The following is a 17,327-nucleotide window of genomic DNA, read 5'->3' on the forward strand; positions in this document are numbered from 1 at the left end:
TACTTAGGAAATATTAGAGCAATTGAGATTAATAAATGGGTTCTTGGTAAATTAATGATAAAGAGTATTGGGTAGTCTAGTGAAATATCGGGGAAAATCATAATCCTAAGTCTTCCCATTGATTGAACTTTTTGTTGAGTTATTTCTTATATTTAATTTTACTTCTTAAAGTCTGAATTCACACTTGGCTTGATCTTAATTAGGTTGCTCACATTAAATGCCAATGAAATTATTAGTACGAGTTTTCGTGAGAATGATCTCTATACATCATTTTACTACTTGTAAGGCCTATGCACTTTTTGAAGATTCTTGCAAATGGATGGCATCCGTTTGGGATGATTGGACAGTGACAAATTACATTGGATGTTTAGTGTCAGTTTGTGCCCAAGTGCCTGCAGCTTGTCTTCTCCAACCAATAATATCCTCATTGAAGATTCATCAACACCATTTGCGGTTCAGTTTTTCTACGCGCCCGCTCAGGAGATGTTTGGCCAACATCCAGTCAATTTTATCGAAAATGAACCTATAAAGTTGCGAAAAAAGCCTGTTACTAGCTATTTCATATGTACCGATTTATTCTTCTGCTGACGTGTGATGCACGCATTTAATGATAGATATCGCTTCAATTCGTCTACACACAAATTTATTGTTCAATTTCTAGATGGTAATATATCGTTCAATTTTTAGATGGTTTGTTTTCAGGACATGACGGGTTATTTCGGGCAATCGATCAGTTAACTATAACGAAAGGTAGAATTGACTGTCTCCTGAAGATCAAATTTTACTATCATTATTATTAGAAGATGAGCAAAACTAAAGAGGAATTGGATGGCATTATCAGCAGCCCAACAGTCTAATGTAAAAAGAAGCTCGAGGCTTCTGCTGCCTTTTGTTTAGTGCCTTGCAGGATTTGTTAGCTTCCCCAGCGGCTCTGCTCTTCCTTGTCTGCGCCTTCACCTGAGAGGCGGCAGTCGATTTCTTTGTGTTATGCACCGTCCGCTGAGATGTTGCCTGTGCCTGCAATGATGTAATGCATGCTTCCCGATTTATTTGACGGCTTAATGAGACCTGGCGGGGATAGGAGCCGAACATGTGATAATGTTATGTTTTTTTGGCTGAATATGGGATAATGTACTTAAAAAAACTTGACAAGGTTAGCTTTTCGAGCAATGAGTGCGCATATGTGTATCTTTAAGTTCTATGTCACACCTAAGATTGCTAGAAATGTCTACCTGGATTTCAGGTTTGTTGTTGGGAGGGACTGCTCGAGGCTCCCGTATTGGTTGAAGATTGGGAAAGCCGAATGCGGTTGATGAGCCTGACAGTTCCCTCTTAGATCCTTCGCTCGATGGCGTATCCTGTGATGGTGTCAGTTTCGATGTCCGAGATGAACCGCTCGAGTCTATCTCCAGTAACAGCTGCCAACATCATATGACAAAATTATTAATCACTGTAACAAGAGACTCCGTCTGATTCTTCAACATAATAATAATAATATGTACCTTAGCAAAAATTAATATGTACCTGAAGGAGACGGTGCTCAAGAGAATTGACTCGATCGATGAGCGACCCCTTGCAGTAAACCTCCCCGATAGCCAAGTCCAATGGTACTATCTCTGAGCTTCTGCTTGCCCATTTCGGCAAATCATGCTTGCTTTCCAACCGCTTCATCTGTCATGCACATTCCAGAAATCCGAGCACTGGTTCAGTTAGACTGCATTAAGAAAGAACCGGAGCAAGAAGGTATGAAATGAATGACCCTCACGATGAAGTCCAGATGGTCCAGCCGGGAAATGAGCGGAACGGTGGAGTTAAGCCTTCTCTCCGGGTCCATGTTTTCACACAGCTTCTCCGGTTTCAAGAGACTGAGTTTTAAATCCGGGAAACACAGAGTGCGAGCGAAATTTATAAGTTGGTTAGATTTTCCCTCCATCTTTGTGGACTGATCGAGTAAAATCTAATCAAGTCATGCGGCATTTTTGTTAAAGCTTGTTGAATGCTTCTTGGTCAACATTCTTTCACCAATTTCCCCTTTTCTTTAGGCAGAGCCTTCGGGATATATATGGAATTGCCACAGGATAATCGATTCGGTTATATACCTAATAATGATCTCTTCTTTTCCGTAGTCTGCTAATCGATAAGGGTTGGTAAAGTTTTGCCCCTTTTTCTTAAGATCTACAGGTCTGGACTCTGCACGAAAACATCATGATTTCGGATTATTAGTAATTATTTTTTTGCTGCAAACGTACGGAAGCAAATGCCTCAATGAGCAAGTCTATTATGAACTAATTGCTGTCATTCACTAAAGAGCAAATGCAAAAACATCAATGAATTAAGAATGTCGCGAATCGATTTCGCCAGAGAACTTCTTGCAACTGCTTCAATGAATGTACAGGAAATGATGGGGCATGTAAATTTCATATGAAAATGAAGAAATAAAATCAGGATCTCAGCCCAGACTAGCCTTCGTGATCTCGACGACCAGGAAGCAGGCTGCGTTCGCAGGGACACTCCGGGCCATGGCGGGCCCAAACCCCTTGTAGAGGCCCTTGACTCCCTCGGAGCTAAGAATCTTCGTGAAGGCATCTATGGAACCCTTGTACTTTGGGTTCTTGTAGTCATCGACCTGGATCACGCTCTTCACCACATCTGTTGGGTAAACAGATGCCCAGAACGCCGCCCCACCTATGCCTCCTGCTACGAGGAGGGACCCCATCCCAAGGCCTGAGGTGTCCCGGCCTCCTGCCATGTACTGCTTCACGGCCTCGTACACGCCGAACATAGCAGCATTTCCAGGCACCTCGCGGGACAGGGTGGGGACCAGGCCCTTGAAAAGTCCACGCATTCCCCCCTCTGATCTGAGGACATGGCGAGCCACATCCATTGGGCCTGCATACTTGACAGCCACGGCAGCACCAGGGCCAGCAGTTGCCAATGCACTCTGTGCTTGTAACCTGCTTATTTTCCATCATTAGATCATGAGTTCGCAGCGGGTTGAGAAATCCCAATCAAATGCTCTTAACATAAGAGTGGAAGGAAATTATTCCCACTGAACCTTCACTGGAAATGAAATCACACTGTTAGACCAACTTAGGTGCGAAGGAACAAGAAATTTGTGGGAACATTCAATTCCTCTTCCTTCCAACTTTTCCGCACCAAAGACGAGATCGGATTGAGAATACTAATAAATTGACAAACCTCTAGAGAATAAGTCAAACCCGTGAAGCTATCTAAAGCGATTCTATTCACAAATCATACAGGCAACAGTCAAAAAGAGGAAAGAACTCGATAAAAACTTGCTATTAGAATGAATATGGAGAGAATAACACCAAGACTTTAGGCTTGATGCAATCCAATTAATTCCTTGCATTCTATCTCACGGGATGGGCTGTTTAAGTCTCAGAACTAGGAAGAAAAGTAAGGTCTGGTGAAAAATGATTATCAGTACTAACCTGCACTTGATTAACTCGGTTGGGCAAGCAAGGAATGAGACAGCAACCCCAGCACCAGCCCCAGCAACAACCTGCTGATTCACAGTGAGTGAGACCCCGGGCTCAGACCTCAAGAGGGCCTCCATCTGGCCCCTCACAGTGAAGAGAAGAGCATTGAAAGCGGCCACAGTGGCGAGTGGGGCCCCCATGCCCTTGTACAAGCCTCTTGGTCCTTCAGCAGCCAATGTCTGTTTGACTGCATCTATTGCCCCAGCATACTTGGGCGGCTGCCCAGGGAGTGGGGCCGGCTGGCTCTGAAGCTTGACCTTGATGGTATCGAATGGGTGCCCCACAATCAGTTGGGCCGCCCCACCAAGCGTTCCTGAGGCTAAGTCCTTCGCCACATCCCCCATCTGAAAATAAAGAGGCATCAGCATAGTCATGCAAGGCAATATTGTTGGACAGTTGAGAGAACGTGCAAAAGCATGCACTAGAATCAGTAATATACAGTTTATTCCAGTTTAACCCGTGAAGGATCTCACGTGGTTCTTTGTGTCGGGTATGATGACCAGCACAGACATAAGCTCTGAATCATTTACCATAGCTTTAAAGTGCCAGGGAAAGAATGACAGTATAATTTGAAGATCAATTCTCATCATTGGTATCGAATCATTCAGTTTCTTCTTTACTACACACCATCCCACTATCAGTTCCTCAAAATCATTCAGCTACAACTTACTCGAGTGCACATAACAGAAGACGTTCTTTAGGGACCCATTCAATCCTAAGATATACCGTAAACAGATGGACAGTCGGTCAAAGCTGTGAAACGGATCCTATTTCATTTCTATCTGAAAAAACACACACAAGTTCAGACCAAGGCACAGCCGCGACATAGCACAAGCACCATCTGCTTTTTTTTTTTGGCTACCCGGGGTGTCCAGTCTTCGCCTGACTAATCCCCGGGGCTCTGTGAACCCCCGGCGGCACATAGAGCGGGTAATTACGCTAAAGGCGCTCCGGTGGCCCCAAGGGGATTCGAACCCGGGATCGGGTGCAAAAAAAAAAACCAATGCACTAATGCAAAGCACCATCTGCATTAAATAACCAATGCACTAAACCCCCTGTGGTCCAACAGTCACAGCATCACTTTCTATTAGGCTATTCAAAGAGCCCAAGTCTTTGTCCAACTTATGCTGGTTCAACAAAAAAAGCACAGGTATTGAGTTCACTAGCAGTCATTCATTAGCCGCATATAACGTGAAATGGAATCTCACTTTTCATCCATCCAGGATTAACAGATATAATAAGCAAATCATTAAATGTATCAAAAAGACAACATGTATTATCTAATACGTCACAGAAGGGTAATAACAGCTGGGATAGGATGGACCACGGATCCAAGAATCTTACCGTGATGACAATCTTCGTTCAAAGGAGGATGCAATCGGAAGAAGCTGCAATTGCAGCGTCAAATCTGCAACGGGATTGAAGATAACAGGCACGAATCAGAGCCGGACCGGCAAAGATCTGAAATAGGATCCTGAAGAAAGAAAAAGGAGCAACCTTTGAGAGGTAAGAAACAAGATTCAGTGACCAGATGATAAGAGAAGCACCGATCAATCGGGTTTTGACGAGAACCCAGAACGATTACTCTCTCGAAGAATGACGCAGAGTGTATGTAATGTCACGTAAGCCATAAAGATAAAAATGGGGGAGGGAGGAAGGAGGGGTTATTACCAGAGAATCTTTGGGAGATTCAGAGCCACGAGAAAGGCTGAGACAGGACAGGGAGACCTAACTAGCGGTTGGTGTGAGCTTAGAATTCACACAAAAGAAACGCACAGAGAGAGACAGAGAGAGATGTGATTGGAGCAGAGGAGGCTAAGGTAACACAGTTGAGGACACGGTGCTTTAGAAAAACAGAGTCTCAGGTTTCCGATCTCTCTCTCTCTCTCTCTCTCCCCGTGCTGCTGTCTCTGTCTGTGTCTCTTCCTCTTCAGAATGGGAATCAGAAGTTTTTATACATATGGCAGTGGACTTGTGACGGAGGCAGAGACAATGGCAGGGCCCAAGTGGGTTGGTGTATGGCAAGAAGCCTATAAATTTTCAGTGGATTTATCAAAGTGGTGTAAACACTCTTTACGTAGCATTATTTGTGTTTCACCACCAGCACGATAGTCTAGTGTTTAAGTATTAAGTACTCTACTTGAACATCACGAGTTCAAATCTCACTGAGGACGTAGCGCTCGGCACTATATAGGTGTATTATGAGATGTCGGTGGCTGACCCATAATACTTAATCCAGTGGGCCTTGGACTTAATTCACTAATATGTTGGTGAGGTTGCGGTGACCAAGTTGGGCTAAAGTGTCAACGAGTTATGGCGAAAAGAACATTCCGTGGCGGTTAGGTTCCCTTAGTTGGGACAGTCACAGCGAGCTAATAACCTGACATAACATTTTATTTAGCGAAAAAAAAAAAATTGTGTTTCTTTATGGAATTTTTTTTCGGTGTACAGCATGACAGCTCCAGTCAAATCAGACCAACCATATATTTATTTTATAGTCGAAAAAATTTGCAGTGAATTTTCTATTTATACTCTCCCACCAAGGATTAATTTGGCATTCAAAAGCTTGAAAAATATAGTCATGTTCTATGGTTTTGACGTTTGAGAATAAGATGTGTTAAGTACGTATATGTTTCTTCTAGTCGCCTATTATTAAGGCTGGCAATATTTCACACGACACGATAACACGACACGGATACGATATGAACATAAACGGGTTTGGGTTGGATATTTTTGATAATCGGTCTAAATGGATCCAACCCGTTTAAACACAGTTAATAAGTGTCTCTTACCGGATTGAACCTGTGTAACCCAATTATACACGATTAAACCTGTTTATTTAGACATGTTTAATCGTGTTACTATAATCATATAACCCGTTAACCCGTTTATGTATTTGGATTTACCAAAATATCCTTATGTAATTCTAACTTCCTAAGTTCATAACCTAATTTCCTTTCATTTCTTTCACCCAATCCAACACAGCACAACCGCACTTCTACTTCTACTTCTACTTCTCTACTACCCTCCCTCAGATCTCATCTACGATTTGATTTCCTTCTTCTCATCCATTAATGGCGAAGTTCTGCTTCTTCGCTCTTATTACTCTCTTCTTCGTGCACCTCATATTGTCCGCAGATCCGCCTTAGATCTCGCCCTCCCCTGCTCCCAAGCTCGCCGCCGACTCCACTCCCACCATCTCCCCTTTGAAGCCCACAACTTCGCTAGCTCCCGCTCCAGCTAATGCGCCTCATGGCTCGATCTCATCCTCGCCATCGTTGCCTCCCTCGAATGCGTCTCCCGCCTCTTCCATGTCCACATCCCCCTCCCCTCCATCTCAATCTCTGTGTTAACGTGTAAACATGTCATGTTAACGTGTTCGGGTAAACGAGTTAATCGGATTAACATGTCGTGTTAATATATCCGGGTAACGGAGTTGATCGGATAAACAAGTTGTGTTTGCTAGTTCCACGGGGCTAACGGAACGTAAAAGGAACAGAAATTCAAAATTTCCTACCCGTGAAACTAATTCCAAGACCTACTAGAAGAGTAAGAGTAAATAAAAGCGTACCTGGAATATTTAAAGTTGTCGACCGAGCGTCCCACGCGTGACGCTTCTACTGGTATCCACACCGACTTTGTCGACGAGTTTTCGAGATCGGCGGTGCTAGCGACCAACACTCGAAAGAAACACCCCGATGCGACACCCGAAATTTATTAGACTAGTAGGATTAATTCAAATTGAACAATTCAACTTGAATTTCCTTACACTTATACACGTACACCCATATACATGTATATATATATATCTCTTATATCTAAACATGCATGCTGCCCCTTTTATAAGCAATATGGGGAAGACAAATTCAAAGCCCCACCGATGTGGGATTAAGGAGAATCAAGGCTCCAAGTGACATGTGTAAGTCTAGGTGACATCATTTAATTAGTCCATGTGTATAGCTAAGTGTTATCATACAATTGGCCCATGTTTCTTTCTATAATTGGCTCCAAGTGGTTCCATAAAAATAACCACTTAGCACACCATTAAATCTAATAAATCGGGTCTAATTAATCGGCAAATTTAATCTCATTAAATATCCGATTAATCGGTCGCACCATAAATCATCTAATCTTTATTAGACAATTTTGTTGTTTCAAAATATCTCGTCAAGTTAGTCGTAGTGTGTGACCCTGTAGGTTCCCAATTACGTTGATAGTAATATCGAAATCTCTATTTTAATATTACAAACAGTGAGCGGCATCTAGCAATGCATCACTGTTACTCAAGTAATCGGAAAGTCAATTTCTCGACGAACCTCGTGACCTATATTACCGTGTAATATAATCCATTGTCCTCTATATCTCTATTTAGCCCAAGGCATGGTCGATGACATCCTTGTATGGCTTAATATCTCTCTTTCTTGATTTACCGGGTAAGTCTATCAGAGCAAATGAGCTCGATATCATTATATCGACTCATTTGGGTATGCATACACTTTTAGACTTAACCACCAAGTGGCCGTGAGATATCGCTCCCGTTTCGTAGGAGGGACAAATCCTATCTTGGTCACTCACATTCTTTTCCATGCTTTGTGGCATACCCAATAACTATCTTTATAACCAACCAGTTACGGTGGCGTTTGACAGTATCAAAATATACGACATTACACGTAGGAATCCATGGTGACCTCAAGTCAAAGGACCATTACACTATAGTCACTTTGAGATATGCTAATGACAGTCACGTAACAACCCATGTAGCAATCTCATGGCGGGTCAGTCCAATACACATTACTCTTAATGTATACATGTGGTGTGATTTGATATCTCCATATCCATGACCTATGAGATTTGGTCATCAATCAACACTCACACTAGTCTAACCGTATTACCGTTGTCCTAATTAACGATAATACTTTGACTATGGACATTTAGGAATAATGTTCAGTAATTATAGGATCTCGCAATCAAGTCACACTTGATGCCTATTGAACCTACTATTCCAAGGACATTATTGTGTAAAATCATATTTAGCGCAATCTACACAATAACAGATATGCCTCGTTTTATAATGAAATAGATATCATATTACAAAACTGATTATAGATTGCCTCTAGGGCATACACCAATTCCCAACAGTGTTAACGTGTCCGGATAATGTTTATAATCGTGTCGTGTATACGTGTACCTATTATGACACGTTTCAATAACCGAGTTTAAACGCGTCTAAACGGTTTGACACAGATATAAATGTGTCGCGTATGGGTTTTCAAAACTTGACCCGTTTAATAATCGTGTCGTGTACGGGTTATGACTTCGATGACACGAACTCCGTTTAGACACGATACGTATAAACACGACACGACACGAATTGCCACCCCTATTTATTATGGCGGGGGATGTCAAATTAGAATTAGAGTATATTAAATGGGAGTTGATAGGCACTATTATAGGGTACTACTTTTTCACTGTGAATTTCATGACATGGCATTAAGCTAAGTACCAACCATGAAAGAACTACGGTTACACACATGTTTGAAATTATACGGGTGAATCACTTGTTATAATTACAAAATTTCTTTTCGGTTTTGAGACTAGAGAGTAGAGAGCCTCGGAACCGGTCTAAGGTAGGCCCTCTTGCTCGAAAAGCTCGTGTTGGGGGTCAATTCGAGAGGATCTCGACCAGGAGTTCATCCACCAAGAAGCTCCAAACCCCACTCTCAATCTCAACAACCGTCTCTTCTTGGTCCTCTTCAAACTTGATCCACCCTTCTCTCCTCTCCATGTCCATTATGTAAGCTTCCTTCCTGCCATCTATCCCCCACTCATAGCCTGACCCAATATCGCATTCCCCTCTCACCCAGGACTTTGCTCTCTTCACCAACTCACCATAATCTTCATCCTTGCTTCTGGCATGGAATCTTGCCCCTTCAGTCAGCTCACTCCTAAAGAAGTCAACCAACAATCTATCCTCACAGCACTTGGCGCTTATGCAATCTTTTGAAGTGGAGGCTCTCACTTGATTCAGCAGCTCCATTGCTTTCTCTTCAGCTCCCGATGGTTCTTGTTCTTCTCCATCTTGATCTTCTTCTCCTTGTTCTGTGACGATCTCCTCATGGGCAGGGCTTTGTTTGAATGACCAGCGCCATTCTCCATCTTCTCCGATTTCAAAGTCTATAACCGAAACTGGGCTTTGCCCTTTGTTTTCCTTCCACGGTGTATGCCGCTGTAGAAGCAAGATAACTTAGTTAATTGCTGAAGGAACATTTGGTTTGCGGTGCATATCATAGAGAAACATCCGACTTTTTTTTCTCTGCTTCATGACTCTACCTACTGAAAAATAGGAACAGACTGTCCGAACTATAGTCTAGCGTTTCAATATGCTACAAAGGTTCATGCATAATACATATGAACATGAACCATACAGAAATACATGTGCAAAAGGGTGGCTATGTTTTGTCTCATATGTTAGGTGATGTATTCAGATAAGACAAAATCTTCCATTGGACTTATGCGTAGATCAATGGACCAAGTTCATGTTGAATGATGTACGGTAGTACAGAGACAAGTCAAAGTTTTATATTACCACTCCTAACTACCAGATCTACTGAATCTTCAATAAAGTATTACTCACCTTGGACTCAATTTCCATGGTTGAGAAGCTTCTTGCCCTCTTCTCAAGCGAATCCTCCGCAGTTGAATCTTCGTGCGAGCTGACATAGTCAAGCATAGAACCACTGTCAAAGTTACAGTCCAGTGCAAATTTTTCACGTAGCATGACTTCCTTGTCGTCGAAGGCTTGTTTATTACTACTCCAAGGTGGTGAGTAATCAGATGAAAAATCACTCTCACACCAGCTTGAGTTGCAGCTAGTGCTAAGTGTCGAGAGGGTGGTGGCAGTGGTGCAGTCGACTGGCGAAGTAGGAGACATTTTTAGCAGCTGATGGTCCTCTTCCGCCAAGTCCCTGAATGATCTCCATCGTATTATGTCCTTGATCCTGACCGCCACTTTGCTCTCGGTGCCCTCTGCTGTTTCTTTGGTGTTTTTAGGATTCTCAATCCCGTATTGTAAGCTCTGCTGCTTGGACAGAGTCCTAGGAATGGCCCTGAGAACCTTGACCATGGCCCTGAGAGCCGAGATCGTCACTGAAGCAGCCTTCGATCGGCTCCTCAATAGCATTATCGCCTTGGCTGGTGATGGAGCAGTGGATTTCAGGTTGGTTTTGATGAGTCCCCGCATTGATGATTCTTGAGGAAATCGAGGAAATGATGCGAACGTGCCTAGAGATATAGAATTAGCTTCTTCTGCGAGGAAATCTTTCAGCATTTTTGGACTACGTTCTGCTGAGATAGGCATCTTTCTGTTCAAGTGAGAATCAAAAGAACCCGAAGGAGGCATATCGAATGCAGCTTTGAGGAAAAAGATGATGGCGGTGTCTGTTACAAGGTTAGAACCTTAGACTCGGTCTAACACCGCTTCTTCCCTTTGGAAAGACAGATAACGCATGCGGGAAGAACGTAAAATCAAAGACCAGATTTAGTGCAGAAGGCAGAGATCGGAGGCAGCTAAACAGTTACTCGGAAAGGAGGACCTTTAGGAAAAGGAAAGACTACAAAAGAAATGTTAGGAATTGGAAAAACGCACTCTGCGCAAAAATGAGGAAAATGTGCAGGAAACTGATGAATTTTTCCCTTCATTAGCAAGAGAGGTGATGAGTAGAATAGTAGAAGTGATCAGAGAGCGGAGAATATATATATAAAACCAAGGGAAGAAGTGTCAAGTGAGAGAAGTGAAGAAAGAAAGAGGAGGGCAACTTCCTATCCTAACCTTGGAAATGTCCAGGTAAGAACAGTTGTTTCAGTGAAGGAAAAAGAAGAAAAAACAACCCCCACGAGCACAGTCACAATGAGACTTCAATAATTATCAAGCACTTCAAGAAATGACAAAACAAGTGTGAGATACAAGGATGCTTCCTCCGTCTCTCCTCTTCACTGAACAAGTTCTGCTGACAATATATATATATTATCATAATATAGACATTGGAGAGGACATATATATCTGAATCTGACAGTCAGGATTCATGTAGATTTGACGGGCTATGAAGAGAGATCATGTCTTGTGAGTGAAGAGGAGCTGAGTTCTCTCTCTCCCTCTCTGCAAGTGGTAATTGATTGCAGCAGCATGCAAGAAGTTTTAATCAGTTAATAGAGCTCTCTCTCTCTCTCCTCTTCTTAACTGTCGACAGACACAGAGAGTACAACTGCTGCATCATACGTACGTATATTTTATACACGACAAATCTGAAGACACTATACTCGTGAACCTTATGTTATGATCACATGCAGATACAGTGATGTCTGATTGAAGCGTACCAGCAAACTGAGATCTCATGATCTGCATTGATTATATATGCTCCTCGCCCCTTATAGGGGCATTCAACTCCATAATGAGATTGAGATTGCTCTGGCTATGCGATTTGATCATGTTCCATAAACCATTCTTCCAGGTAATGGATTCAGATATTCGGAACATTAATAATCAGTAGTACAGTCCCGGAAAGGTTTACAAGCGATACTGGTGCACTCACAGAAGGAGTGGATGCAATCCAGCCTGTTTGGTGCATTCAATTAGATGCAAAGAATCCATGAAGGTTTCCTAATCTGTCCAACTCAATGAGTCAACACACGGTCAAAATGGGATCCAATGTCGTCTGTAGTGAATGGTTGCAGAACCACTAATGCCCTTTAAGCTTCTCAACTTGTCTCAGCTTGGATTCTTCATTCTTTTTATTCCTCTTCTATTCTATAGACTCAAGCGTGGTGGTTTTCATCGACCTTCAATGAACCTCTGCGGCTTTTCGTCTTGAGGCCCTGTGTGTCCAGTCCATACGCGGATGAAAGTTCATCCACGACAAATTGCTTTCACGAGAACCATCAAGTGAATTCTCACCCAAGTGCTTCCACAAACTAAATGCTTACAGCAACTTTCCAAGTCAAAGTGTTCATCAAGCTATAGTATGTCCCTTTCATGTGCATGGCACCGCTTTACCAGGATTCATTACATTTTTCCTCTGAGACATGGATCGATCGCACTAGACAAATCGCTTTCGATCTATTTCGATAACCCCTATGTATAACTTCATAATGCATCTGCATCTGTCTTAACTTTGATGGTCGAACAATCGTGAGCCAGAGCTTTGTATTTTCCTCTTCCTTCATGGGCGAGTCGACCAACCACTAATCTACTTTCTCATGGGCCGAGGCCTCTAAACGACTAGAAGGGCCCATGACTGCTCATGCGACCCTGTAACGGTCGGCATTCTATTTTACTCCCCAACGGTAACATCCATCAGCATCCTCTCTCCCCTTTTCCCTCTCCTCTGGTCTTTTCTTCTTCCTCCCCTTCCGATGCCGCAACCCGCAACACCGATTCACTGCTCGAATCTCCGTCGACTTCACTCAAATCGCGTAAAGTTGTAAACTTTGTGCACATCGCAGCAATGGGTGTCGGGGGGAATTTCTGGGACCTCCTGAAACCCTACGCCCGGCACGAGGGGTTCGGGTTCTTGAGGAACAAGCGGGTCGCCGTCGATCTGTCTTACTGGATTGTCCAGCACGAGACCGCAATCAAGGCGGCACATGCCCGGAAACCCCATCTCCGGCTCACCTTCTTCCGCACCATCAACCTCTTTTCCAAGGTATAGTGCACAGTTCTCTCGCTCACTTCTCTTGTTCTGAAGTTCCTGTTATTTACCCCGTTTCCAGGTTATGATCTTTATCTTGACTTGATTATGTTGCATGTTTGATTGAATGCGGGCAGATTTATTATGTTATGTGTCTCTCTTTTCCGGTAATTTAAATTGGTTGTCTTTATCTCCTCTGCCCTTTTTGAGCTGATAGTTGGTCCAAATGAATAGTCTTATAATCTGTGTGCAGTTTATTTTATCGAAGCCAATTGTTTAGTTCTTATGATCATTCCTTATTCTCTTTCTTTTCTTTTCTTTTCTTTCCACTTGTTTTCTTCAGTTTGGAGCATTTCCGGTTTTTGTTGTTGATGGTACACCATCATCTCTAAAATCAAGGGCGAGGATCACAAGGTTCCTCCAAACTTCCGGTATTGATCCGTCAAGTTTTCCAACGGCAGAGGGAGGTGACTCAGTGGAGAGGAACGGGGCATTCAAAAAGTGTGTGAAAGAATGTGCAGTGAGTTCTCTATTTTCTTCTGGATATACTAAACTCGTTCGTGATTGCACATGCTTGTCTTTTGGATTATATCATCTATGATGTTGTCATATGTTTATTCTATCTGTCATTATACTTAGGAACTGCTGGAACTACTTGGCATTCCTGTGTTGGAGGCAAAGGGTGAGGCTGAAGCCCTCTGTGCCCAGCTGAATAGTGGAGGTTTTGTTGAGGCTTGCATAACAGCTGATAGTGATGCATTTCTCTATGGGGCAAAGTGCGTCATAAAATGCATCCGTCCTAATTCCAAAGTAAGCTTTTGGTTGATCTTATTTTAGAAACTCAATGGATGTATATAGATGCAAGTTTTCCTTAAATTGCTCATCAGCTATTCTTTGCTTTCTTTCAGCGAGCATGAGCTTCTGATTGTGTGCAGGAACCGCTGGAATGCTACTGTATGTCAGATATTGAAGCAGGTCTGGGATTGAAGAGGAACCACTTGATTGCCATCGCTCTATTGGTAGGAAACGACCACGATTTAAATGGAGTCCACGGTGTTGGTCTTGACACAGCTATTCGATTTGCCAAATCTGGTAGCGAAGAAGAGATACTTAAAAGGTCTACCTGAAGGACCTTCCTTTGGGCTTCTCTTAATGGTCATTTATTACTGAATTAAGAATATATTTACTGATCATTAACTGGTTTGATTTTTTTTTCATCCAGGTTAGATGAAATAGCTAGCGGTCAAAGGCTTCTGTTTGATGGCGATGTGGAATCAGGCGATGATCGATCTCACTTACACAGTTCAGACGAAATCTCACCAAATCGAAGGCAATCTCACTGCTCCTTCTGTGGGCATCCTGGGTCCAAGAGAGCCCATTTCAAGTCGTCTTGTGCATATTGCATCAATGGTATTGGTGATGGATGCACCAGAAAGCCCGAAGGATTTAGATGTGATTGCGCCCCCTGTGATGAGGTTTATACCGTAAAATTTCTCATCATTTCAGTTTTAAAGTAATCTTTAATTGATTGAAATCATGTGAATTTTTGCAGGACCGGAAAATGAAGGAACTGAAGAAGCGTGAGAGTTGGCAAATGAAAGTTTGCAGCAAGATCGCCTTGAGATCAAATTTCCCGTACCATGAGATAATGGAAATGTATTTGTCCAACAACCATGGCTATTTCGACGGTATACTTTCTTAGTAGATTCCAATCAAATTGAATCCATTTCTGGCATAAAGACATGGTTATGGAATTTTGGGTGATTTGAATTCTGTATGAAATTTTGCCTTAACAGAGAATGAGGGTCCGCATATGTCTTGGGAAAGCCCCAAAATCGAGATGCTGATCGACTTTCTATCTCTTCACCAAAACTGGGAGCCGTCCTATATTCGACAGAAGTTGTTCTCTATGTTATCCACCATATATCTACGAGACAAGGCCATGGACAGGGGAGAAGATCTGCTTCATGGCCAGTATGCGTTTGACTCTATCCAGCGTGTGAAGATGAGATATGGGCATCGGTTTTTTGTAGTTAAGTGGAAAAGAGCTGCAAATGATTTTGCTGGTAGTACCATCTACAGAGTCCATGCTGAACAGGCTTCTTTGGAGCCACAGGAGTTTGATGAAGTTGAGGAATTGGTTGATCTTTTGGACGAGACTGACGTTCCACTAGTCCATGTAGATGATGGTAATTGTTTTCTGTTGTCCGATGAAGATATGGAGCTTGTAAGAGCCGCATTTCCCCAAGAGGCCGACCGATTTTTGCAGGAAAAGGTACCGACTGCTCTATTCCCTACTCTTCTGCCTCTATCCTTGTCTTCGGTGCCACTCGATCACGTCTTTTGTCATTGTCAGGAGTTGAAAGAGGCAAAATCAAAGAGACGAAAAAGCTCTGGCTTAATAATGGAAGGGACAGAATCGGAATCACCGAAGCCGAGAGGTGTCCAATTAAGCATCACTGAGTTCTATAAATCGACCAAAGTGCATAACCAGCAGAAGCCGGGAGATGATGATTTGATAAAAAGTCCAGAAAAAGGGGGATCCGCTGCAAAGGAGAAGCGGAAAGGGTCAGGTTCGAATCTTCCGAAGTCGGTGAGGCGCCGTCTTCTGTTCAAATGATGATGCATCAGCATTCCGAACCCAAGTAAATATTTAGTTTTGGGCTTCAAGTGATGATGCATCGGCATCCCGAATTCGAGTAAATATTTAGTTTAGGAGTAACTGAGACTTCTAACCCTTTCGAAAGCTCTGTTCTTGCTTCGTGAAGCCAACTGGAAATACTTGCAGAGATAGCATAAATCTCCTCCCTCCGTTCACAGCTTGGTTTCATGGTCATTGTAAATGTAAGTCTGCATACGCTTTTGGTTCGGAATGTTCACAGCTTTGGTTTCGTGGTTTTTGTCAATAAAAGTCTTTATCAATTTTGTCTACGGAATGTTCAGCCCTAAACATGTGAACTGTCGGCCCGGCCCAAAGGAGCTGCTTGACTTTTGTTGAAGCCCATCCCAATTATCAAGTATTCACCTAAATTTTCTCACGAAACCATGGAGACTGTTCACCTTTTTCAAGATTTATTACTAATTAGACACTATGCCCGTGCATGCGCGGGATTATTACTTATGACTGAAATTAGTATGTTTTGTTAATTAATTTGATAGTAAAAAACACTAAAATATTGAGTTTTTTTTTAAAATTGCGAGTATATAGTATCGTTATTGAGATGGTAAAAATTGTATTGAAATTAAAAATTATTATTAGATAAATAAATATTTATGTTAATTAATGATGATAATTTTTAAATTAAAAATTATCATTTGCAATTAATTAATTAATGTTAAAAAATATTTTAACTCCAGAAACACATGCAATTCATTATTCTTTGTTGGTTTTTTTATGTAATTAAAATTTTTATTATTGTTATATTTAAATTGTTTTCAAGAAAGTAACTATATTTTCACTCTATTCCGAAACACTGATTTTTATATTTAACTTAGATTTATTAGTTAGATTCTTTTAAGATTAAAAGGTTGGTTAAAGTGAAATCCATGATTATCTTTCCACTTATATGTGGCATATTCTAATGAACCTCTAATTATTATAAACTGTACGTAAATTATTAGATAATAAATTTACTGAATTTATCGTGCGTTAATTAATGTTAAGCTACGAATGTGAAAAGTTAGAGAACGAGAAAACTTAGGATTTGAGCTTTTAGTACAAATGACTACTTCTACTGAATTGTCTAAAGCATTATATATAAATATAGAAAGTAAGAACATGGTGAGACTTGGCAGATAACCTCAGAACGTTCGGTTATTAAATAAAATTTTCTCAGTTTTTTTGAGTTTTTTTAAATTATAGACTAATTTTTAATAAAGAATTATTTTAAATTTTTTAAAAGATATTTTATGGTAAAATTAGAATAAAAATTAATATTTTTTCTTATTTTCTGATGAGATCCAATTAATTAAATAATATTTAGTAAATCACAAAATTTTGATTTTTTAAAAGACCACAAATGATTTTGAGCTTTTCTAATCTTTAATATTGATTTTTAACAATATAATAGTTTTCTAATTCAATGAATATTGAACATATATATATATATATATATATCTAATATAACAGATTTTTGTTGATGGT

At 41.4% G+C, this 17,327-nt stretch overlaps 4 protein-coding genes across 7 annotated transcripts; 1 reads left to right on the forward strand and 3 right to left on the reverse strand.

Annotated features, from left to right (window-relative positions):
• Positions 1 to 760: 760 nt before the first annotated feature.
• Positions 761 to 2,122, reverse strand: LOC116205937. 2 transcript variants are annotated; one of them, XM_031538638.1, is made up of 4 exons: positions 1,766 to 2,122; positions 1,525 to 1,671; positions 1,233 to 1,418; positions 761 to 1,017 (listed from the first exon to the last, which is right to left on the reverse strand). In XM_031538638.1, exons 1-4 carry the CDS (start codon positions 1,931 to 1,933, stop codon positions 838 to 840), a joined length of 681 nt encoding a protein of 226 aa, XP_031394498.1. In that variant the 5' UTR covers positions 1,934 to 2,122; the 3' UTR covers positions 761 to 837. The 2 variants fall into 2 exon arrangements, with proteins under 2 accessions (XP_031394498.1, XP_031394497.1); XM_031538637.1 differs by having other exon boundaries at positions 761 to 1,068.
• Positions 2,123 to 2,314: 192 nt separating this feature from the next.
• Positions 2,315 to 5,430, reverse strand: LOC116205936 (mitochondrial carnitine/acylcarnitine carrier-like protein). 3 transcript variants are annotated; one of them, XM_031538636.1, is made up of 4 exons: positions 5,172 to 5,430; positions 4,845 to 4,908; positions 3,453 to 3,844; positions 2,315 to 2,954 (listed from the first exon to the last, which is right to left on the reverse strand). In XM_031538636.1, exons 3-4 carry the CDS (start codon positions 3,842 to 3,844, stop codon positions 2,450 to 2,452), a joined length of 897 nt encoding a protein of 298 aa, XP_031394496.1. In that variant the 5' UTR covers positions 4,845 to 4,908; positions 5,172 to 5,430; the 3' UTR covers positions 2,315 to 2,449. The 3 variants fall into 3 exon arrangements, with proteins under 3 accessions (XP_031394496.1, XP_031394494.1, XP_031394495.1); XM_031538634.1 differs by having other exon boundaries at positions 4,845 to 4,974; positions 5,172 to 5,429; XM_031538635.1 differs by lacking the exon at positions 5,172 to 5,430 and adding an exon at positions 4,998 to 5,148.
• A 3,489-nt stretch (positions 5,431 to 8,919) lies between these two features.
• Positions 8,920 to 11,467, reverse strand: LOC116202915. The gene is made up of 2 exons (XM_031534550.1): positions 10,135 to 11,467; positions 8,920 to 9,726 (listed from the first exon to the last, which is right to left on the reverse strand). The coding sequence occupies exons 1-2, from the start codon at positions 10,897 to 10,899 to the stop codon at positions 9,163 to 9,165; spliced, it is 1,329 nt and encodes a 442-aa protein (XP_031390410.1). The 5' UTR covers positions 10,900 to 11,467; the 3' UTR covers positions 8,920 to 9,162.
• A 1,375-nt stretch (positions 11,468 to 12,842) lies between these two features.
• On the forward strand, positions 12,843 to 16,114 carry LOC116206241 (flap endonuclease GEN-like 1). Its single transcript, XM_031539056.1, has 8 exons — positions 12,843 to 13,198; positions 13,527 to 13,703; positions 13,823 to 13,993; positions 14,119 to 14,300; positions 14,406 to 14,658; positions 14,736 to 14,871; positions 14,980 to 15,458; positions 15,540 to 16,114. Exons 1-8 carry the CDS (start codon positions 13,001 to 13,003, stop codon positions 15,801 to 15,803), a joined length of 1,860 nt encoding a protein of 619 aa, XP_031394916.1. The 5' UTR covers positions 12,843 to 13,000; the 3' UTR covers positions 15,804 to 16,114.
• Positions 16,115 to 17,327: the final 1,213 nt, after the last annotated feature.

This window comes from Punica granatum, chromosome 4 (assembly GCF_007655135.1).
Source record: "Punica granatum isolate Tunisia-2019 chromosome 4, ASM765513v2, whole genome shotgun sequence".
NCBI classification, from domain to species: domain Eukaryota; kingdom Viridiplantae; phylum Streptophyta; class Magnoliopsida; order Myrtales; family Lythraceae; genus Punica; species Punica granatum.